The 21,856-nt window shown below is 61.0% G+C and overlaps 2 protein-coding genes across 3 annotated transcripts in view; both read left to right on the plus strand.

Annotated features, from left to right (window-relative positions):
- SEZ6L (seizure related 6 homolog like) overlaps positions 1 to 9,511 on the plus strand; it is a 38,478-nt gene extending 28,967 nt beyond the window's left edge. The window contains exons 5-17 of one of the 2 annotated variants that reach the window (XM_068208662.1): positions 390 to 575; positions 962 to 1,127; positions 1,857 to 2,023; positions 2,527 to 2,721; positions 2,806 to 2,944; positions 4,611 to 4,807; positions 5,853 to 6,047; positions 6,173 to 6,364; positions 6,586 to 6,780; positions 7,104 to 7,136; positions 7,261 to 7,372; positions 7,555 to 7,657; positions 7,940 to 9,511. In XM_068208662.1, the coding sequence (XP_068064763.1) occupies positions 390 to 575; positions 962 to 1,127; positions 1,857 to 2,023; positions 2,527 to 2,721; positions 2,806 to 2,944; positions 4,611 to 4,807; positions 5,853 to 6,047; positions 6,173 to 6,364; positions 6,586 to 6,780; positions 7,104 to 7,136; positions 7,261 to 7,372; positions 7,555 to 7,657; positions 7,940 to 7,969 (1,910 nt within the window). In that variant the 3' untranslated portion in view covers positions 7,970 to 9,511. Of the gene's footprint in view, positions 1 to 389; positions 576 to 961; positions 1,128 to 1,856; positions 2,024 to 2,526; positions 2,722 to 2,805; positions 2,945 to 4,610; positions 4,808 to 5,852; positions 6,048 to 6,172; positions 6,365 to 6,585; positions 6,781 to 7,103; positions 7,137 to 7,257; positions 7,373 to 7,554; positions 7,658 to 7,939 lie in introns of both variants that reach the window. The other variant, XM_068208661.1, reaches the window with a different exon arrangement.
- A 3,737-nt stretch (positions 9,512 to 13,248) lies between these two features.
- Positions 13,249 to 21,513, plus strand: ASPHD2 (aspartate beta-hydroxylase domain containing 2). The gene is made up of 4 exons (XM_068208684.1): positions 13,249 to 13,413; positions 15,793 to 16,853; positions 19,068 to 19,181; positions 20,025 to 21,513. Exons 2-4 carry the CDS (start codon positions 15,974 to 15,976, stop codon positions 20,132 to 20,134), a joined length of 1,104 nt encoding a protein of 367 aa, XP_068064785.1. The 5' UTR covers positions 13,249 to 13,413; positions 15,793 to 15,973; the 3' UTR covers positions 20,135 to 21,513.
- The last annotated feature ends 343 nt before the right edge of the window (positions 21,514 to 21,856 follow it).

Consider the following 21,856-nt stretch of genomic DNA (forward strand, 5'->3'; position numbering starts at 1 on the left):
TCAGAGCACGGGCTGGGGCGGGTCGAGGTGTTGTGCCCAGGGTAGAGGGTTCAGTGTGCCCCGATGTCCCCAGCCCTGGTGCTGGCTGTGCCTCTCACACCCGCCTTGCTCCGTTTCTGTCCCCGTGCAGCAGCTCCTCCTGCACACACTCACACTGCCAGTCTATTTTTTACCTCGAAGAGCTTTAAAAAATAAATGAGTTCCAGTAAATTATTTTTAAAATAGAAACTGGGTCTGGGCAGGAGCGGTAACAGGTGGGGAAGCGGCGGCAATGGGGGGTTGGTGGTGCTCTGCCGCTGCTCTGTGTGACATGTGGGCACATCCAGCATGTCCCCACGGGGTGGCTGGGAGCAGCTGAGCCCTGAGCTCCCAATGTGTGCCTGTTCCAGTGTTTATGCTGAGCTGCAACTTCCCACGGAGACCTGACTTCGGAGAAGTGACAGTGATGGATCTGCACTCAGGTGGCATCGCTCACTTCCACTGTCACCTGGGCTACGAGCTGCAGGGCCCCCGCATGCTGACCTGCATCAACGCGTCCCGGCCGCACTGGAGCAGCCCCGAGCCCATCTGCTCAGGTTCCTGCACATCCCAGCCCCATGGAGGGAAAGTGGGTCCCACTGAGGAAAACATGAGTCCCTTCCTTTGCCCCATGAGATGAATGTGGTCTTGGGGGGGTGTGGAGCAATGCCCAGCCCTGCACAGAGCATGGCCTGAGGTGCCACAGGTGGTCAGGCAGTGACAGCAGAATCTGTCCCCTCGTTAGGCAGCAAAGGGAAAGGAAATTAAGATTTTATGTGTGTGTGTGAGTATGAATATGCATTTGTAAGTATAAATACGTACTGACAGAGCAAAGCAGAGCCAGGCAAGAGGTTTGTGCGCTGGGCACTCTGAGGAGAGCTGGGCAGAGGGGAGCACAAATGCCACTGTGCCCATGCCAGCGGGGCTGTGCTCTGTGTTGCAGCTCCCTGTGGAGGGACAGTCCACAATGCCACCATTGGCCGCGTGCTGTCCCCCAGCTACAGCGGGAACCAGTCTGGCAGCATGTACTGCGTGTGGGCCATCGGGGCTCCCCTGGGCCAAAAGCTGCACCTGCACTTTGAGAAGCTCCTGCTGACTGAGAAGGACAGGTGAGGCTCCAGGAGCTGTTTCCTCTCAGCCCTGGGACTGTTGAGAGATCTCAGGGGGTTCCAGAGGGCTTCTTCTGCACAGCGTGAGGAGCAGGGCCTTTTACTGGGCACTAAATATAGAAAAATGGAATTATTATTTGGGTTGGGAAAGCCCTCTGAGATTATTGAGTTCAACTGTCCCCCAGCACTGCCAAGGCCACCACTAAACCATGTCTCCACATTTACACGGCTGTTAAACCCCTCCAGGGATGGGAACTCCACCACTGCCCTGGCTGCCTGTTTCAATGCTTGTCAGCCCTTTTGGGAAATAACTTTTCCTTGATATCCTTGATATCCAAATCTAGATTTTGATATCTAAACCTTCCCCGACACAAGCTATTTCCTCTCCTCCTGTCCATGTTCCCTGGGAGCAGAGCCTGACCCCCCTGGCTGTCCCCTCCTGTCAGGGAGTTGTACAAAGCCAGAAGGTCCCTCCTGAGCCTCCTTTTCTCCAGACTAAGCCCCTTTCCCAGCTTTCTCAGCCACTCCTGGTGCTCCAGCCCCTTCCCCAGCTCCATTCCCTTTCCTGGACATGCTCCATCCCCTCCATGTCTATCTTGGAGAGACAACCCCAGAATATACCAAAACCTGGATGCTCCCAGCTTGTCCCAGCTGCTCCCTCTCATCCCGTTTGTGTCCGGGTGGGACTCAGGGGCGCTGTCCCATGTGCCATGCCCCGTGTCCCTGCAGGATGGTGGTGTACAGCGGGGACACCAACCGCTCAGCCGTGCTCTACGACTCCCTGCGCGCCGACAGCGTCCCCTTCGAGGGCGTCATCAGCGACGGCTCCTCCATCAGGATCGACTTCCTCGCCGAGGAGCCCGCAGCCACCACCGCCTTCAACATCCGCTTCGAAGGTGCTGTGTCCCCGTGCTGGGACCCGAGGGCAGTGCCTGGCTCAGCCACAACACCCAGCCCCCGGGGGCAGCTACAGACGCGTGGCTGCAGGAAGGGTGCTGGCTGTCCCCAGCACGGGCAGGCCTGGTGCCCCTCTGTAGCTCTGTTGTCATTTAAGTGGGTCCCACTGCAGGATTGTTCCCATGGGAGCCCTGTGGCCCTGAGCAATCCCTGAGTGGATGGCTTGGCATCCCCAGCTTGGGAAACACAGTTCCTGGCAGTGCCCTGAGCACATCCCTAGTGCTGAACCACCATGGGAGTGGCGTTTGGTTAGGCCTGCATGGCTCAGAACAGATCAATTGTTGCAAATCCTAATTGCCTGCAAAACACTCCGTGGAAGAGGCCATCCACGCAGGTGGGGATGCAGGGGTCAGGTTCTCATGGGGACACCAGCAGGGCCTGGGGAAGCTCAGTGAGAAGGGAGAAGCTCCGTGTCCCTACAGCTAACAGGGATCTCTTCCAGCCTTTGAGCGGGGCCACTGCTATGAACCCTACATTCAGAACGGGAACTTCACCACCTCCGACCCCACCTACAACCTGGGCACCACCGTGGAGTTCACCTGTGACCCCGGGCACTCCCTGGAGCAGGGCCCTGCCGTCATCGAGTGCATCAACATGAGGGACCCCTACTGGAACGACACGGAGCCGCTGTGCCGAGGTCAGTCCTGCCCATGGGCACTGCTGGGTGTGGGGTGACACCCCTGGCTCCCTGCTGGGCCCTGCCTACCCCTTGCCCCCACAGCCACGTGTGGAGGGGAGCTGACTGCCGTGGCTGGGGTGATCCTGTCCCCCAACTGGCCGGAGCCCTACACAGAAGGGGAGGATTGCATCTGGAGGATCCATGTGGGCGAGGAGAAACGGCTCTTCCTGGACATCCAGCTGTGAGTAGCCCAGGAGCTCAGTGTCTGTCTCTGCCCCAGCAGTGCTCACCTCATTTTGCTGCAGTATCCTGCTCCCCTCGCCTCCACCATGGAATCACAGAATCCCAGAAGACTTTGAGTGGGAGGGACCTTAGAGCTGATCTCCCATGGGCAGGGACACCTTTCACTATCCCAGGTTTTTCCAAGCCCCTTCCAACCTGGCCTTGGACACTTCCAATGATGGGGCAGCCACAGCTTCTCTGGGCAACCTGTGCTAGGCCCTCACCACCCTCACAGAGAAGAGCCTTGCCATGCCCTGTTCTCCCCCTCAGTGCTTCCATAATGCCCTTTGATGCACTTGGCACCCTGGGCAGGACTGAGTGGTGATCTCTGAGTTCAAAGCACCATTACAGCAGCAGTGAATTGCTGCTCCAATGGCTTTGGAATTCTCCACAGGGAGCAGTGCCACAGCAGCACGTGGCCATGCACTACTGGGGTGAGAACCAGCATGTCAGGAGCTGGGTCACGTGGGGTTAGGAGAGCCCAGAGGCATCCATGGGATGGAAACAGCTCAATCTTTGGGCTGAATGTGAAATACAGGCAATAAGGGAGCAGTGCCACTCATCGAGCCCAGGCTGAATGTGCTGGGGTCAGAGGGGAATGGGATCCAATGCCAGGCTGAGTTCTTGGCATGATAATGCTGCTGCTGCAGCGGAAGCCTCCTTTGATGCTATTTTGGGATTTCAAGAGGAGGACGTGTTTCAAGTAGAGGCTTAGAGTCATAAAGATTTTAAAGCTCCCCATAAAATCCCAAGTCAGAGCTCCCAGCACACCTCTCCCAGCTCTGTGGGTGCTGGGGCTGAGCAGAACTGGAGGCCAAGTGATTTGAAGTCATCAGGCATAAATGTCACTGAGAAAATTGTGTTTGACAGAAAGCAGAGATTTACTACAAATGTCAGCTTGCCATGGGGATTAGCTGGGCTCCCTCCAAGAACATTCCTGATAAAACGTTTGGGGATCAGCTCAGGCATCTCCTGTGTAGCTAGGAGCATCCTGGTGCTCTCCTCTCCCAGGGGAGGGGAGATGGGCTGTCCCTGCCTCAGTCCCTCCTGTGCCACCCAGCAGCAGGGCCCTGGTGCCGGCTGTGCTCCCAGCCCTGGGGAGCCTTGCTGGGGCGTGGACACGGCAGGACAGCGAGCGGGGAAGGGGTGTCACTGCCCATCCTTGGGGTCGATGTGACGGTTCACCCACGCTGCCAGCCCCGGGCACCCAGAGAACCCTCCCGGCACCAGAGCCGTGTGTCCCCTGGCGTGTGCCTCCATCTCCTGCCCTTGGCCTTGGAGCGGGGGGAGAGCAGCGAGCCCCCCCCCCCCATCCCCTTCGGCTCCAGGGCAGCCGCATTCCCGGAGTGGACGGAGGCTACAGCCATCCCTGCCCGGTGTCCCCGGCCGTCCCCGCCATCCGCGGGCCGCCACTGCGCTCTGGTGGCCGCGGGGACAAGCGCGGCTCCGCCGGGACCGGCACTTCCAAGCGCGGGGTGCCGGGAGCCTCCGGCACCGCCCGGCCTCGAACGCCCCGGAGGGACGTGACCCGGAGGGAGGTCACCTGGCTGCCCCTTGAGGGGACACTGCTGTGTCCTGCCTGGGCTCCCGGCACACGCTGCTCTTTAACCAAACTCTCCTCTCAGCCTGAACATCACCAACAGCGACATTCTCACCATCTACGATGGGGACGAGCTCTCCTCCCGCATCCTGGGGCAGTACGTTGGCAGCAGCGGCCCCCAGAAACTCTACTCCTCCAGCCCCGACCTCACCATCCAGTTCCACTCGGACCCTGCTGGGCTCATCTTTGGCAAGGGGCAAGGATTCATCATGAACTATATAGGTACGGGGAGCAGGGTGCTGGTGCAAGGACGTGACATGCAGCCTGCCTAGACTGTCCAGGTGCAGGGTCTGGAAGCGGGGACCAGCACCCCCTTCTTATCCCACCCTGAAACTCCTGCAGAATCCCCAGTCCAGCTGCAGGTCTCTGGGTCAGTCACTTCTGGGGTGTCCCTGTATGTGTCCCCTCCTTCAGGCTGGCAGCAAGGTGGGTTTGGTCCCTGCTAGCCCTAGTCTGGCCCAGAGGGAAAGAAATTGCTGGAAACAGGGATGCAGGATCCCCACAGACACCCTGTCAGGCAGGGGTGGTCACTGCAGCCAGTCCCTGGGTGGGCTCCTGAGATGGATGTTCCCATCTTTGTGCTCCAGAGCAGCTCCTGCAGACATCTGTTCCACGGTCCTTCGGGGCAGCTGTGCCTGCCAGGCTGGGGCTGTGGGTGCCCACGGCAGGGACAAGGACTGAGAGAGGCATTCCATCCCCATGGCTGCCTCTCCCCCACCCTGCTTCCCGTGCCAGACTCCTTCCAGGCATGTTTTCCTTGCACTGCTGACAGCCCTGGCTACCACAACCAGAGCGAGCTGCAATGCAGAGCACCTGGGAGGCTGCAGGGCTCTTCTCGGTGCTCTGCAGCACACAGGGCTGGGGAGGGCAGGGCACAACCCCTCACCTGAGCAAACCAGCTTGGGGGAAGCAGGGTACAAATCCTCCCGTGAGCAAACCAGCTGTGCTGTGACTGTGGCGCTGGCACCTCTCCTGCACCCACTGCCTGTTGTTCCCAGGTTATCCTGACCCCAGCACAGGCACTGCCCCATTTTCACCAGCCCTGTAGGGTCAGGGCTGGGGAGGCTTCAAAGAGGCCCTGTCCCCCACTGCTGCCCTTTCCCTGTGCCCAGGGCATGCTGCCCACAGACCAGCTGTGCCATTTGGAGAGCTGTGGGGAGGGACACACCCTTGGGAAGAGCCATGTGTCCAGCTGAGGTGGCTCTGGGGAGGGCTGTGCCATGGGTCCTGCTCGGTGGGTGACAGCCAGAACCCCTCTTGGCTGCAGAGGTGTCCCGCAACGACTCCTGCTCTGATCTGCCTGAGATCCAGAATGGCTGGAAGACCACGTCACACACAGAACTGGTGAGAGGGGCCAAGATCACTTACCAGTGTGACCCAGGCTATGACATCGTGGGCAGTGACACCCTCACCTGCCAGTGGGACCTCAGCTGGAGCAGTGACCCCCCCTTCTGTGAAAAGAGTAAGTGCCCCACAGGAAGGTGCTGCTGTCCCCGTCCCACTCCCTGTAACAGCGCTCTGAGGGGCTCCCAGCTCCGAGCGTCTCCCAGCTCCGAGGGGCTCCCCTCAGCCATCCTCTCTCCCCAGTTATGTACTGCACGGACCCGGGGGAGGTGGAGCACTCCACCCGCCTCATCTCAGACCCGGTGCTGCTGGTGGGCACCACCATCCAGTACACCTGCAACCCCGGCTTCGTGCTGGAGGGCAGCTCCCTGCTCACCTGCTACAGCCGCGAGACCGGGACCCCCATCTGGACCTCGCGGCTCCCGCACTGCGTCTGTAAGTCTGGGTGGTCTCTCCTGCTCCCCTGAAGTCCAGCTCCTCTCTGGGCGTTCTGGGTAGCACTTTCCTGCAGCCAGGACCCTGCTCACCTGTGGGGGGTGGTGCAGATCCTTGAGCTACCTGGAAACAGAGTGGGGTGAGAGCTTGGGTGCTTCCTCACTGCCCCCAGGCTCCTTCTCTCCCTCAGGCTTAATTGGATGTGTTTCATTCCCTTTCAGCTGAGGAGTCGCTGGCCTGTGATAACCCAGGGCTGCCAGAGAATGGGTACCAAATTCTTTATAAGCGCCTCTACCTGCCAGGAGAGTCCCTGACCTTCATGTGCTATGAAGGCTTTGAACTCATGGGGGAGGTGACCATCAAATGCATCCTGGGCCAGCCATCCCACTGGAGCGGCCCCCTGCCCATCTGCAAAGGTAACAGGGAAGGGGAGGGAGCCAAGGGGACAGCCAACACCTCTGATCCCAGCTTGGGATAGCCCAGGGACCTTGGTCTGGCTGTAGCCCTGGCTGAGAGCTGAACTCAGCTGAGAGCTGAACTCAGCTGAGAGCTGGAGCTTCTCTGGATCTGGGCTCTGATGCTTACAGACACCAAGAGCTTATTAAAAACTGGGAGTTCACAGCATGGTTTGGGACCAAATGGGGCAGGAGATCCCAGGTTTGGGTTTCCCAGCATGCAACAGCTGCCAGCACCCAGTCAAACCCAGCTACAGACCAGTAACTCTCCATCTTTCTTCCAGTGAACCAAGACAGCTTTGAACATGCTCTTGAAGGTGAGTGGCATGGCTTTCCCGGATGTGCAGGATCCTGGTGGAGCCTGGGAGGAGGGGGAGAGGCAGCAAGGGGATCACACGGTGCCTGCAAATGCCAACATAATAGATCTTGTCCTTTCAGTAGCAGAAGCTGCTGCAGAGACGTCGCTCGAGGGGGGAAATATGGCCTTGGCCATCTTCATCCCGGTGCTGATCATCTCCCTGCTGCTGGGAGGAGCGTACATCTATCTCACCAGGTGGGGCTGCAGCGGCTGGCACAGAGCGGGGGCACGGCCAGGGCTGGCTCAGCATCGGCCTCGGCAGCCACACGCCCCGGGCATGGTGCTGGGAGTGCTCTGGGCTGCCCGGGGCGCTGGGAGGAGCTGGAGTGGGGGGATGTGGTTCTGGAATCAGTCCGTGACTCTTCCTCTCCCCGCAGGTGTCGGTACTACTCCAGCCTCCGCCTGCCCCTCATGTACTCCCACCCCTACAGCCAGATCACGGTAGAAACGGAGTTTGACAACCCGATTTATGAGACAGGGGTGAGTCCTGCTGTGCCTGTCCTCCCTAGGGACACTTCTGAGGGACTTGGCTGGTTGGGCAGCCACGGGATGAGTCCAGCCAGGCTCTGCGGGAGCCCTGAGCAATGGGACACCAGTCCCTCCATGTGCGTTGGGAGGCACAGGGGGCTGAGGCGCCCTGGCTGCGAGGGCATCACTCCCCTGGGAACAAAACCACACCCAGGATCTCTCTCGCTGCCTGGGAATGGGGAGATGGTCCTGAAATGCAGCTGCTGCCCTCAACTGGCTTTCCCTTGCTTGCAGGAAACACGAGAATACGAGGTTTCGATATAAGGACAGCGGTAAGAGAGTCTCCAGCAGCGAACTTAATGTGCTCTCATAGAACTTCCTCAGTAACTAATCCAGAGACCACGTGGAGTTTGGTTGGACCCCCGGACCTGCTGTTGTCTTTCCTTTTGCCTCTCTATTGAAGATTTTACTGTTTTCTTCACTGTATTTATTCTATTTAAACTGCGATAGGTGTGCTGCTCAGCCCTGGGCACAGGCAGCAGCTGGAGCCGGGGCAGAGCTGGGTCCTGGTGAGGCCAGGGGGGCACGGGGGCACTTCTGTGTCCCCCTCCATGGCAGAATGTCCCCCTCCACTGCCCACACAGACGCAGGGGGATTTTTGCGGTTCTGATGTTGTTAAAAATTAAAGATGTCTCCATTGCAAGAGCCTGCGGTTGATTGCTGGGAGCTGAGGTAGCCAGGGTCCCCCACAGGGTCCCATCCTGCAGCTCCTGGCTCCCAAAGTGAGACCCTGCCCCAGGGGGCTCGGGGGGCACTGGCACAGGGACTGTCCTCGCTGCAGGGCTCAGGAGAGTGCCGGCCAGGGAGCAGGGACAGCCTGGCACACACGAGGTACGTGCTGCTTTCTTTTCCCACTTTGCTTTGGATGTGGAGAGGCAGCGAGCCAGGACTCCGGGGTGATGCTCTGTGGAGAAGCACCAACCACTGCCACCCAGCCGCCGGCCCAGCGCAGCTGGGAGCCCTGGAAGCTGTCCTGGAAGCCACCCTGGAGCGAGCAGAGCTCCCAGCCGGTGCCTCTCTGCCCTCTGCCCGTTGTTCCTCTCCAGCAGCACTTCTTGTCACCCTGCCAGGAACACCCCGACCCGGCATGGCTGAGGGTCGCTCTTTGCCCCCTGGCAGCATCTCAGGGTAAGCAGGATGGGCTGGGCTCCCTGGGTCCTGCTGCACGAGGGGCCTCGGCGGGCCGTGCTGTGCTGCCCACCCCTCACCTCCCGGATCCACACCTTGCTGGGTTCCCCAGCCGGGCAGGGGATGAAGGTGGAGGTGTTGAGAAGGAGAGGCAGGTGGGATGTGTGGAGGCTTCAGCACAGGAGCTCTGTGGGGAGCAGAACAGGCAGAAATCGGCCCCTCAGCCCCACCCTTGCCATCCCCTGCAATCCTTCACTGCATCACCCCTGCCAGAGCCACACAGCGGTGGGGACACGGACCCCAAAGGGCCACCACTGTCCCCGTTGTCTTCCAGCCAGCCCCTGGGGAGGGCAGCGAAGCCACCGCCACGTCCTTGGCTGCTGGTGTCCTTCTTTTGTCCTTGTAGAACAATCGCAGGCGCGGGAGGCTGGGTGAGCTCGGGGTGGTTGGTGCAGCTCTGCGGTGTACAGCTGGGATTTAGGGGTTTTCCTTTCAAAACAAAGAATGTGTGTTTGTAATTTGTAATGGTTAAAAAAAAAAAAAAAAAGAGAAGAAAAAAAAAGAGAAAAAAAATGTGCCAAAAAAATGTACGAAGCATTTCATTTCCCTTCATACATGTCTGTTTTTATAAGAACAATGTGAAAATTGCTGGGATTAAATATTTTTGAACATGATAAAGTAGTTCCGTGGGAAGCTCTAGCGTTCAGTATAACATTGATAACAATTGTTCTGTATTTTTAAATGTCTGAAACCAGTTTGCAGGCACTCTGGCCACAGGCTGCAGCCATACAGGGCAGGGTGAGGGCCAGACATGCTGCATGTCCCACTCTGGGATGGTGGCCCAAAGCCACTGGCTTGGCTCTGAGTGCCAGGTCCTGCCCCGGTGCAGCCCCACAGTGCCCCCTGCTCCTGTGGCATGGAGGCATCTGAGCCCTGCTGGGACATGAGGTGACCTGGCACGGTCCTGAGAACATCTCCCCTCTGTGGGTCGCTCCACAGGAGCCAGTGCTGGCTCCCCCTTTACCCCCTGAACTCAGCATTGCCCCTTCCCGTGCCAGCCCAGCCCAATGATGTCTCACAGAGTGGGTGGGGGTCTGGGTGCTGCCCTGAGGCACTGGCACCCTACTGGAGACCCTTGGCCCTGTCACGCAGGACATGTAGAAAGTTTTGGGGAGTCCTGGTAGCCCAGCCCCATTGGGCAGGGGATCTGTGGGGACTCATCCTGCCTGTGCCCTGTTCAACCATCGGCTGCCCAACAACCTGTGGCTGTCACCTGGCAGCTCCCCAAAACTACAGGGAGACCACTGTGGGTACAAGAGGGGGCTGCCTCACCTGCCCCCAGGTGGCTCCACGGCGGCTGCATCCCACACGGAGCAGGCAGGCACAGCCTGGGAGGATCCCGGGGCCGGGTGGGAAAAGTTCCCCCCTGCTCCCTGGGAGCGTCTCCGGGCTGAGCTGCTCCGGGGCGGGAAGAAACGAGCCCCTACGAGGTTTTCCTCCAGCATTAGGTGTGGGCAGGGCAAGGTCCTGCGGGGGGACCCCGGGTGCCTGCGGGACACCCTGAGCACAGCCCTGCCTGAGAGCGTGGAGGCAGCACGGTGACTGTCACCTCGCCAAGGAGCAGCGCCGCCGGGATACCCCAGCTGGAACAGCATTCCCTGATGCCAACAGCCCCAGGTGTCCCTGGCAGCGGGGAGGGACGGAGGGAGGGAGGGAGGGAGGGTGATGCTCAGCCCACCCCACCCCACACCCCGGGAAATGCCCGGCCGAGGAAACCTGGGGCCTCCCACCTGTCCCTGCCCCTCCGCACCCAAAACAATGCCCTCCCCAAGCATGCTTTTAACCAAGGTTATGCTGTGACATCGATAATGGCTTTGCTCAGCAGCTGCCAGGCTAATGCACAGGGGGCGAGGGAGCCAAGGCTCTGATGCAGAGCATTCCTGGGGGAGGGAGATTGGGTTATTTTTGGACAGAGATTGCAAGAGAATTAAAATGAAGGGAAAAAAAAAAAAAAAAAGCCCTTCATGCTGCCATTCCTCCTCGGTGACGTAAAGCCAGAGCCAATCTCTGGCCTCAGGCGATGTGCTGCGGATGGAGCTCTGTCTGGGCCCAGCAGCCTCGGCCACAACGGCCTCCCCCTCCCTGGGGCCGGGTGAGGGGCACAGTGGGGTCGTGCCACGGCAGTCACATGGCTGAGGGACCCCCGAGGTCAGGCATGGAGCAGCAGGGACCCCTTGATTCCTTGCCAGCTGCATTGGAGGCTGGTGAGGCAACAACATCCCTGCCCAGCCCTGGTCAGGCACAGCATCCCTGCCCAGTTTGGTCAGGCACAGCATCCCTGCCCAGCCCATGTCAGGCACAGCATCTGTGCCTACTCCAGGTCAGGCACAGCATCGCTGCCCAGCCTGGGTCAGGCACAGCATCCCTACCCAGCCCAGAAGGCTGAGAAAAGCCCTGGGATGCACTTGGCACAGCTCTGCCAGCGACACCCTGGCAGAAGCCCAGTCTGTGGGCAGCCTCCTGGCTCCAGTGGTTCCTTCTCCCTTTTCCCTGAGATGTCCTCCTGGGGCAGACACTGCCAGTGTCCTCCCCTCAGCTGTTGCCAAAACTGTGCTTGTGTTCTGCCAGGGCTGGGATTTCCTGGAATGTTTAGGCTGGAGCTGGGACAGTGCTCCTGGAGGGGGCTTCCCTGCGCTGAGGAATCACAGAATCATGGAATCATTGGTTTGGGTTAGAAAGGACCTTTAAAACACATCCTGTTCCAACCCCTTGCCATGGGCAGGGACACCTTCCACTATTCCAGGTCACACCAAGCCCCATCTAACCTAGCCTTGGACACTTCCAGGGATGGAGCAGCCACAGCTCTCTGGGCAGCCTGTGCCAGGGCCTCACCACTCCCAGGGAAGAATTTCTTTTCAATGTGCCATCTAAACCTCAATTTCAAGCCAGTCCTCCTTGGTCTGTCACTCCATGCCCTCATCCAAACTCCCTCTCCAGCTCTCTTGCTAGGTTGAAAGCCAGGTTGATCTGCAGGGAAGAGATGAGTGGTGGAGCTGGATGCACTGTCTGCCAGGAGCAGGAGCTGTGCCTGAGGCTGGGGAGTCTGGGAAGGAGCAGGGTGGAAAAAACTCCAGTTCCTTTCACCCTGCAGCACACACCAATGCCAGGGCCGTGCAGCAGCACACGGGGCTGGGGAATGTGCTGGTGGGAGCACAGAGAAGTGGCAGGAGCAAGCAGGAGGCAAAAAATGTGCCAGGATGGAAAACAAAGTGCATTTTAGGACTGCCAGGGATGAAGCTGCTCAGAGGAAGCACACGCACACCGGAGGGGCTGTGCGGGACAGCTCTGCTTCCACTTCCAGAGCCCTGAGCAGTGCCAGGGGAGGATGCGTGCTGCAAAACAAGGCAGGGCTTTCCTTGTGCTCTGTGGCGGTGACACGTGTCCCACACGGCTCCACGTGGCACCGCCACAGGGCAGGGCAGGGCAGGGCAGCAGTACCAGGGCTCTGCTGGACCCGGGATCTGCCCGCGGGCAGCTCAGCTCAGCTGCTCACCCCGCATTTGGGCGATGGAGGAGGGAGGATCGGAGCGCTGGATCCCCTGGGGCTCCCGGAACGGACAGCACTGGCTTAGGGGGACAGGAAATGGGTTGGGGAGGAAAAAGGCAAGCAGGAGGACTCACGACAGTTTCTCCACTAGCACTTGAGAGTTGTAAAGGGACGCTTCAAGCTGGGAACAATCTCCCCCCATCCCTGGTGCCGCAGCACACCCTCACATCCTCGCTGAGGCATTCCCTGGCTGCCTGCATCTTGGGCATTGCCTCGCTGGGAGCTCCTGTCCCCTGCATGCCAGATGCGTCTATTCTTGGAGACAAGCAACCCCTGCAGCCCAAGGGCTGCAGCACAAGGGGCCGGAATCCCCGGAGCCAGTACTCCCTGCTCCCTGATTCGGTGTGTTCCTGCATCCCTGGAGCCAGAATCCTGCACATCCCGACTGCTGCATCCCTAATAGCCTGTGTCCCTAGAGCCAGTCCCCATTCCCTTGGTAGCTGCATCCCTGCGTGCTCCCACCCCTGGGACCAGCATCCCCAGACTGCTGCAGCCCCCAGTGCCTGAATCCTTGGAGCCACTGTCCCTGCGCGTCCCGCTGCACCCCCGGCGCCCCCGCACCTCCCGCGCCGCCGCCACCCAGCCCCCACGTCCCCGGGGCCGTGTCCCCGCGTCCCGGGGTGCCTGCGGCGGGGATGGGCGCTCCCTCGGGGACCATCGCTGCCTCCTCCCGCCCTTCCATCCCCGGGACCCCTCCCGAGTGCCGCAACCCCGCGGCTCCCCCGCCCCTCCGGGCCCCTCCCGGCGGCGCGGGGCGGGAGCGCGGGGCGGGGGCGGGCGCGGCGCGGGGCGGGGGCGGGGGCGGGCGGGCTGTGCGGGGCCGGGGCCGCAGCTGCCGCCCGGCGCGGTCCCGGCGGGGGCGGCGCGGCCCCTCCTGCCCGGGCTGCTGGGAGTTGTGGTCCGCAGCGGCGGCGGAGCGGCGCGGAGGGAGCGCGGCCCCGCGCGGCCCCGCACGGCCCGGCGCGGGCGGCAGGTCGGTACCGCAGCGCTCCGCAGCGCATCGCGGGGGGGCCGCGGGGGCGCGGGGCGGCAGCGGGGCCCGCGGCGGGGGCGCAGCCCGAACCCCCTCCCCACCCCCGGCCGGGGCAGGGGCTCGGCGTCGGGCGGGTGGCACGGCCGCGCCGGGTGACAGCGCGGCGGCAGGTGCCACCGGCGCACCGGGCGATGGGACACCGGCACGGCCGTGCCATTGCCACGCCGGGTGATGCGGCCACAGCGGTGACACCCGCTGACGCCGCCACGCCGGGTGACACCGTCACACTGGGTGAGAGCAGCGCGCGGGTGACACTTACTCTGGTGGCACCGGCGGGGTGGCATGCTCAGGAGAGGGTGAAGGGAGCACCCACTGCTCCTGTTCCGGAGTGGCAGCGGGCATCCCGCCTCATCCCAAGGCTCCGGCTCCTCATGCTGCTCCCAGAGGCGACACCAGCCGTGCCGAGCCGAGGACATCCCCGCCACGCGTCCCTGTCACTGCAGGCCCACGGCCCGGGGACCCTGGCTGGGCTGAGCGAACCCGCTGCCTCCAGGAGGTGCCGTGGCCACCACGGAGTCACCGAGATGCAACTTTGTGCTGCATCGAAGCCTCTGCCTTCCTTATGTAACACGGCTGCTGCTGGCACGGTGCTCGCCTCCACGTCCTGCACAACTTCGGTGCAACGTGGAATTGGTCTCTGCTCCCTGGAATGGCTCTGCCATTATCATTACCTGAGGAGCCTTTTTTGGGATCTCAGGCCAGAGGTGCTGGATGTGACCCATCTGGGTGCAGGGCTGTGGCTGGGAGGTGACAGCACCCACTGGGTGCCCCATGCAGCCCCAGTCACACCGTGTGTGTTGGGAGCAGTGCTGATGTCTGGGGCCCTGCCCCAGTGCTGCCACAGCCCCTGTGGAGGTGGGTTTGGTCAGGTTTGCAGTGGAGTGGCCATGCTGGCACAGGAGGCAGCTCCTGGGCTGGTCCCACAGAGACTGTGCCCAGAGAACCCCAGGGCTCTGCAGCCCGAGGCTCTCGGGCTCTCTGGGGTCAGGCAGGCAGTGTGTGGGCACAGAGGCTTGGATTTCTTGCTGCTCTGATGGTTTTCCCCTGATCTAAGGTGTTGCCTGCATGCCTCGTGCAGCACTGGGGCCGTGTTTGTGCTGTGCTGCCCTTGCAGGTTGTGACTCTGACCTGGGGGCCCTGAGGCTGTCGGACCCTCCAGCTCTGTTCCCTTTCAGCTCTGACCGAGCGTGGTTGCTGTGCCTGAGCAGTTCCCTTTGCAGGGCAGGAGCCACGCTGAATACACATCACCCAGGGCTCTGCTCCTTCCCTAACATGCTCCAGCCCTGCAGGTAGCACGGGGGTTGTGCTGGCCTCGGGGGACATCCCTGGCACCGACTGTGAGGTCGCACCCCGGGAACCGAGGCCTGGGTGGGAGAAGCGGGAGTGTCTGGAGGGATGCCAGCCATGTAGATAGAGGAAAGTTATCTTGAGATTCCCAGGAGGCTGTGACATACCACGTGGACTGCAGATCCCGGGATGGGGCACGCAGGCAGCATGCTACAAGGAAGTAGGGTGGAGGGAGGTCGGGTGTGTGGATATTCCTCCCTGGGGTGTAACACTGCCTGAATCCCAGGTCTCCAGCCCTGCAGCACGTCTCTGCTGTAGGGTTAGATCCCATCTGCAGCCCGTCTCCATCACCATTGATAAGGAAATGCACGTTGAGAGGCTGCAGGACCTTGGCAGGAAGGGCAGGGGAGGGTTTGGATGGCTTCCCTGGCTCATAAACCCATCCTGCTACTTGGAGTCAGTGCTCTTATCGGTGAGCTGGTGAAATCAAACAAGCCAACCTGCCCGTTGCCACCACCCCGACCTGCTCCCGTGGCCATGTACTGGCCCTATGGCCATGTGCTGGCTGAGCTCTGGGCTCTCCCACAGCTTAGTCTCTGGAGGGAGAGTTACTTCAGAACCATCAGATGGAGGGGTTAAGTTGATGTGCTGCCAGATAGGGCAGTGAAGTGTGTACTCTCAGTGTATATTCACTTAGCAGCCAGATTTGAGACATGATAAGGCAGCAACTTAGGAGCGAAGCTGGAGGACGAGCAGGAGGGGCCATGGTCACTGGGGCAGTGGGAGATAGGGTCTAGGTCTGGGTCTCCCCGCTGCCTTTTATTTGGGTATTTGTGGAAGATGCTGTTGAGAGCACTGGGGGATTTACTCAGCATGGGCTGATGTTTGGCTCCTTATCCACCATCCCCTCCCTGAGGAGCCAGTGCCCCCCACAGTCCCAGCGCACAGCTCCAGCTGTATCCTGTGCACTGACCACAGCAGGGACCCCACGGAGCAGCCCTCTCCCTAACACCTCTGGGTTTGTCTCCTCAGAACCTCCCTCCAGCACTGCCTTTCACGATGATGGGCCCAGGAGCACCGGCGGGGACTCTCCAGCCACGTGGCTGCTGACCCAGGGGTGCTGCCGGGCACCGCTGCCAATGCAGAGCTCCTGGGAGCGCAGGGCAGAGCTCACCCATGGCAGCCCCTTCCCGCAGCGCCCCGGCCCGGCTGCATGGTGTGGGTGCCCCTGAGCCCCACGAGCAGTGACCGCCGGGCCCCGCTGCACGCTCCCAGCACCACCACCATGTCTTTGGAGTGGCTGATGGACTGGAGCTGGTCCCTGGACGGACTCCGGGATTTCATTGCCACGGGCATCCAGTCTTTCCGCGACTGCGACGCCACGGCCCTGGTGGCCGTCGCCTGCCTGCTGGTCCTGTTTGTGTGGTACTGCTACCACGTGGGGCGGGAGCAGCCCCGCGCCTACGCCACGGTGAACGCGCTGATGCAGAGTGCCGAGGCCAATGGGGTGCAGAACGGGTTTGTGTACTGCCAGTCACCCGAGTGTGTGCGCTGCTCGCACCATGACGGCCTCAACCAGAAACTCTACCACAACTTGCAGGAGTATGCCAAGCGCTACTCCTGGTCCGGCATGGGCAGGATCCACAAGGGCATCCGTGAGCAGGGCCGCTACCTCAACAGCCGGCCCTCCATCCAGAAGCCAGAAGTCTTCTTCCTGCCTGACTTGCCCACCACGCCCTACTTCTCCCGGGACGCTCAAAAGCATGATGTGGAGTTGCTGGAGCGCAACTTCCAGACCATCCTGTGCGAGTTTGAGACCCTGTACAAGGCGTTCTCAAACTGCAGCCTCCCGCAAGGATGGAAAATGAACAGCACGCCCAGCGGGGAGTGGTTCACCTTCTACCTGGTGAACCAGGGCATGTGCGTGCCCAGGAACTGCCGGAGATGCCCACGGACGTACCGCTTGCTCGGGAGCCTCCGTACCTGCATTGGCAACAATGTCTTTGGGAACGCTTGCATCTCTGTGCTGAGCCCGGGCACCGTCATCGCCGAGCACTACGGGCCCACCAACATCCGCATCCGCTGCCACCTCGGTGAGTGTCTGGTGCCATGGTTCATGTGTCGGGAGGGTGCGGAGGGCGGCGGCCGTGCCTGAGTGCAGGAACCCCAAAAAAGTCTCTGGCACCCTGTGCTCTTGGGGCTCAGACACCTGCTCTTCTTTGGCCTAAGGGAGGTTTTGGGGGCTTTGGTGGTGACAGTCCCTGGGTACCTGACATCCCCAGGGTCTCCAGATCAGCAGCAGGAGGGTTTCACCCCCTCCTCCTGCTGAACCAGGGCTGTGGACTCTTGCTGGTGTGTGATACAGGGCTGATTTTACATAGGGATCTCTGAACATCCCCCTCTCTGCAGGCAGGTCCCTCTCCCATCCCGGGATGTGGGGCAGCCCTGGGCGCTGCTCCAGGACTGTGTTGTGCCACTGGCAGCTCCCCTCTCCTGGAATCTTGGGTGCTCTGCATGGGACATGGGTGGATGGGAGCAGAAATGCTGCTTTAGGGTTTGCAAAGCTGCAAAAGCGAGGGCGGGGGTGTCCTGGGGTGTCCCCTGTGGTGGGTCAGGAGCTGGGTTGGTGGCACAGTGCTCCCTGCTCGGCGGGCAGGGACGGGGAGAGCCCACACGGCACAGATGGCTGGGCTGGCACAGCACCGACCGTGCCGGGGGAGGCACCGCACGGGCCCGGCTGGCAAACACCAACCGCGCCTGTTCAGCCAACAGCTCGGGTAAACACACCCAGGCAGTGCTGGCCATTTGTTTGGAATGGGAATTGTTTTCAGAGCTGATCCCAGGAGCTGCTGTGCAGTTGGGACCTGCCCTTGCTGGTGCCAGGAGGAAGCCTGTCCCTGACCCCTTTCTCTGGGGCGCTGGGGGATGTGCTCCCCTCATGAGGGGCTGGGAGAGGCTCCTGGGAGGAACCTCTGAGTGGGCTCAGGTGGGAACAGCTGGATTACACATGCCCTGGGCAGAGGAATGACACAGGTCATTTGCTTGTCCTTCCACTGGGACTCTGCACTGGGCCAGAGGCACACTGGCACCCCCACCTTGGTGCTGGGAACGCAGCTCTTGCTGTGCCCAGGGCATGGATGTGTTTAAGACACAACCTGCCCTTTCAGGCAGCTGGATCTGCAAAGCCAGCACAGCCATCAGTGGGGTGAGTCACTCCCGAGGATTTACTCCAGGCACAGGCAGCTTCCATGGGCCAGGGCAGCATCCCGAGGGTGTGGGTGGGATGGAAGGGCTGCAGGCTGCTCCCTCCCCGCACCCCCCAGCAGCTCAGCTTCCCTGTTCCAGCATCTCCAGCTGAGGCTGTTGTGCAGGGAAATGGCTTTGGATTTTGCAGCCTTTGAAACAGCAGCTTTGTAGTCCCAGCTTTGCCGGGCAGCTGGGAGTCCCTGCTGCGCTTGCTGGGTTTGGCATCGCTCTTGGATCCATCCTGCTCGTTTGCTGCATCGTTACTGTTCAGGAGCCACGTGAGCCCTGACCCCTTTCTCCATCACGGCCACATCTTCGGGGCAGGATGGCTCTGCAGCAGCTCCAGTGTCCTCAGCATTGCAGTGGGTGACAGTCCTGGTGCAGGAGGTGATGGGATCAACCCCTGTCACACTGCCTTGGTTTGTGCTGGTATTTTAAGAAAAGACACATTTTATTTCTAAGATTGTCCTTCATGTGGCCCTCACAGAGCTGCTTCCCTGTGAGCATTTTGTGACTCCCTGGGATTTCTGTCCTTGCAGCTCCATGGGTCCCCCTGAGGCAGCACCTTGGGTGGGGACTGAGGACTGGGGCAGGTCCCTGAGGAGATTGTGGCAGAGCCACAGCTGAGCCCATTTTCCAGCCCCTGTACAATTCCTGCTCCCCCAGCCTTGCCCGGGGCAGGGTCATTGCTGCAGGGCTGGAGGAAGGAGCGGGCAGGATCTGCCTTTGGTCCTGAAGTTGGAAAATGTCCCAGGAGCCTGGCTCCCTGTGCACACCTCAGGGCCATGGGCTCTGAGGACTGGGAAGCTGTTCCAGGTATGAAAGTAGTGCCTGCAGTGCTGAGCTTGCTGGGGACAGAGAAAAGGCAGGAGGGAGCAGACAGGGAGTGGGGCAGGGGCTGAGCTGCTCCAGGCTTGGGGTTCAGGTCACTCCCTGCAGGGCAGCAGCCCCTCAGCAGCAGCATGGGGCTCACACAGAGCTCACTGTTTGCTCCCTGCTGCCCCACCACAGGGAACTCGGCACGGCCTGACCCTCCCTGTCCTCTCTCTTTGTGCCTGAAGGTCTGAAGACGCCCAGCAACTGCGAACTGGTGGTGGGGGGCGAGCCCCAGTGCTGGGCTGAGGGCCGGTGCCTGCTCTTCGACGACTCCTTCCTGCACACGGCGTTCCACGAAGGTGAGTTCAGTGTGTGGGGCCTCATGGTGTCCCCTCTGGTGTTGGGGACTGGGGACGAGTCAGGGGGGCACCCATGCCCAGTCCCTTCTCCTGCCCCAGCAGGGCTGGAGTCCCTGCGTCCTGTGGAGCTCAGGGCCCTGGCCTGCCCCAGGTGGGAGCAGCCCTGTCCCTGGCATGGCAGGGCTCCCCATGAACTCGCTCCCTCTGCCTCAGGGTGCTGGGGGATCCTGGCACCCCTTTCCTGGCACACCCCTGGAGCCCCCCAGCCGGCCCATGGCTCGCTCCCATCCTGACTTGCTCGCGGTGCTGTCGCAGCAGTGCCAGCCCAGCACAGGGCCTGCTGGCCGTGTCCCCGCCACAGCCTCGGCCTGCTCTGGCCCTGTTGCAGCTCGGTGCTGACAGGCCGGCAGGGGAGCAGCCTCACGCCCGCTGGATTGTTCCTCCCTCCCCCGCTGACGGAGGCTGTTCCGCTCCAGCTCTCCCGGATTACCCGGCATTAGTCGCCCGTAGCATAAAAGCATCAGGCAGAGCTGTTCTACACAGGGGAGCGTGCGTGCGGAGAGAGTGGGAGAACAAAAGCTGTTGCTTCCACATCAAACCTGCTGTGGGACTGGGAAGCACAGCTCCGTGCAGGGCCAGGAAGGCCGCAGTGGCGCAGCAGCCGCTCCCTGCACGGATGCAGGATGCAGCTGTGAGGAGGCCCTGCCTGCCTCAGGAATCCTCTGGGTGCCCAAAGCACCCGGCGCCTGCCCCACGTCCCTGAGTTCCCAGTGAGCAGCTGTTTACCGGGGTTGAACTGGGGAGGTGCCTCCCTGCCCACACTGTGCGCTTCCGTCCCCCCAGGTGCCCCGGAGGAAGGTCCCCGCGTGGTGTTCATGGTGGACCTGTGGCACCCCAACGTGGCCGCGGCCGAGCGCCAAGCCCTCGACTTCATCTTCGCGCCGGGACGATGATGGTGCTGCCCAGCCTGGTGGGTTCAGGGCAGCTCGGCTGGGGCCTCTCCCAGCGCACGGCCTCCGTGCTCCCTCCCGGGGGTCTTGTAAATGGAAACTGTGACGTGTATCCGCGCCCATCTCCTTCCTCCATCGTTGGCTTCAGGGATTCTTTTCCAAGCGCCGGCGCCTCGGCCCCACCGGGGCTCGGTGCCCCCCTGCTCCATCGTGTTCTGTTGCTACTGTGTTTTGCGGTGTTCAGAAGTAGAGTAACAAACCCAAGGGTGCTCGTTTGAATGTAATGTAAAATTTTTCTCGTGGTCATCAAAGGAACAACACACACACACACACACACACACCATACAGCCAACCAGCCTGCCCTGCCTGGCTGCGGTCCTGGATGGACGGACAGATGGACACTGGGGGCTGCCATGAGCACTGTGCTCCCCCCAGGCTGGGTCTGATGGGCGGGGCAGGGCACAGCTCTGCCCACAGAGAACCCTCCTGGGGCTCCTGCTTCCTTCTCCATGTGCCAGCTGGGGCTCCCCAGCCCTCCTGCCCTCAGAAACCCCTTTTTGTCACCCAGGCAGGGAGCAGAGTCCATCGCCAGCCCAGCAAGGCAGGAGCCCCGACCTCCACCCTTACTGAGGGAACAGCACAACAGCCGTGCTCTTCAGTCTGACCAAGGGCATTAGCAATTGCCCAAATCCCTTCCTTGCTCTATCTGCAACCCTCAGTTCTCCCAGCTTCCACCTGGGAGGCCCTGCAGGGGCAGGGATGCTGTTTGGAAACAGAGAATGGGGGTTTTGTCTGTCTGTAGGAAGAAAGGAGGTCACCATTCCTTTCTGCTGCTCCATCTTCTCCTTTCCTCAAGCCAGGGCAGGCACACACAGCGGCAACTCCCATGGACCTGACACCACAGACAGGTTCCCAAGGGGGGGTTAATTCTGCAGCCTGAGCAATTAGGCCCCTCCCTGAGGTCCTGCCCACCCAGGGACCACCACGCTTTTCCTGAAGTCCCCCAGCACCAGGGTCTGTTTGGGGTCTGGGGGCTGGTTCATAACACCCCCCCAAAGCACAGTGTGTGGTGGATGCTCACAGCTCTGGCTGAGGACCCTTTGCCTTTGTGCCCTGCCCGGGAAGGACCAGCCCTGTCCCCCAACAACTTCTTTACAGACTTTTCAGTGAGTCGATTGCAAGAGAAGGCAGAGATTTCAAATACATCTGAGATATTTTTTACACCCGTCTTGTTACAGACTACCTGAAGTGCATGATTTCTACACGCATTGGCTACCTGGACACAGGCCCTGGGGAAGCAGGCTGGCTCTGTCCGAAGGTTGGTAACATTCATACAGTGGATAAGCAAAGATTATCAATAAACAGTTGTGCTGAAAACAGAATGGGCTTTGCCTGCTGCTCTAACGAGTCCAGGGTCAAGCAAACACCGAGGAGTTGGGTCCTGCTTATCTGGCTGCTGGTGGGGAGAAGTGGCCTGGAAAGAGCAGGAGCTGCAGGGTGGGAGGGGGCATGGGCCTGTTTGCCAGGGATACAGTGAGCATGGCTAGTGCTCAAAAATACCCAGCCCGTGGAAACTCTGTCCTGACCAGTTACAGTCTCACTGGCCTGCATTTGGCCAGGTTGGATGGGGCCCTGAGCAATCTGGTCTAGTGGGTGAATCCTTGCCCATGGCAGGGACTTGCAAATGGGTATTTGAGGTTCTTTACAACCCAACCATCCTGGGAT

This window comes from Anomalospiza imberbis, chromosome 18 (assembly GCF_031753505.1).
Source record: "Anomalospiza imberbis isolate Cuckoo-Finch-1a 21T00152 chromosome 18, ASM3175350v1, whole genome shotgun sequence".
Lineage (NCBI taxonomy): Eukaryota > Metazoa > Chordata > Aves > Passeriformes > Viduidae > Anomalospiza > Anomalospiza imberbis.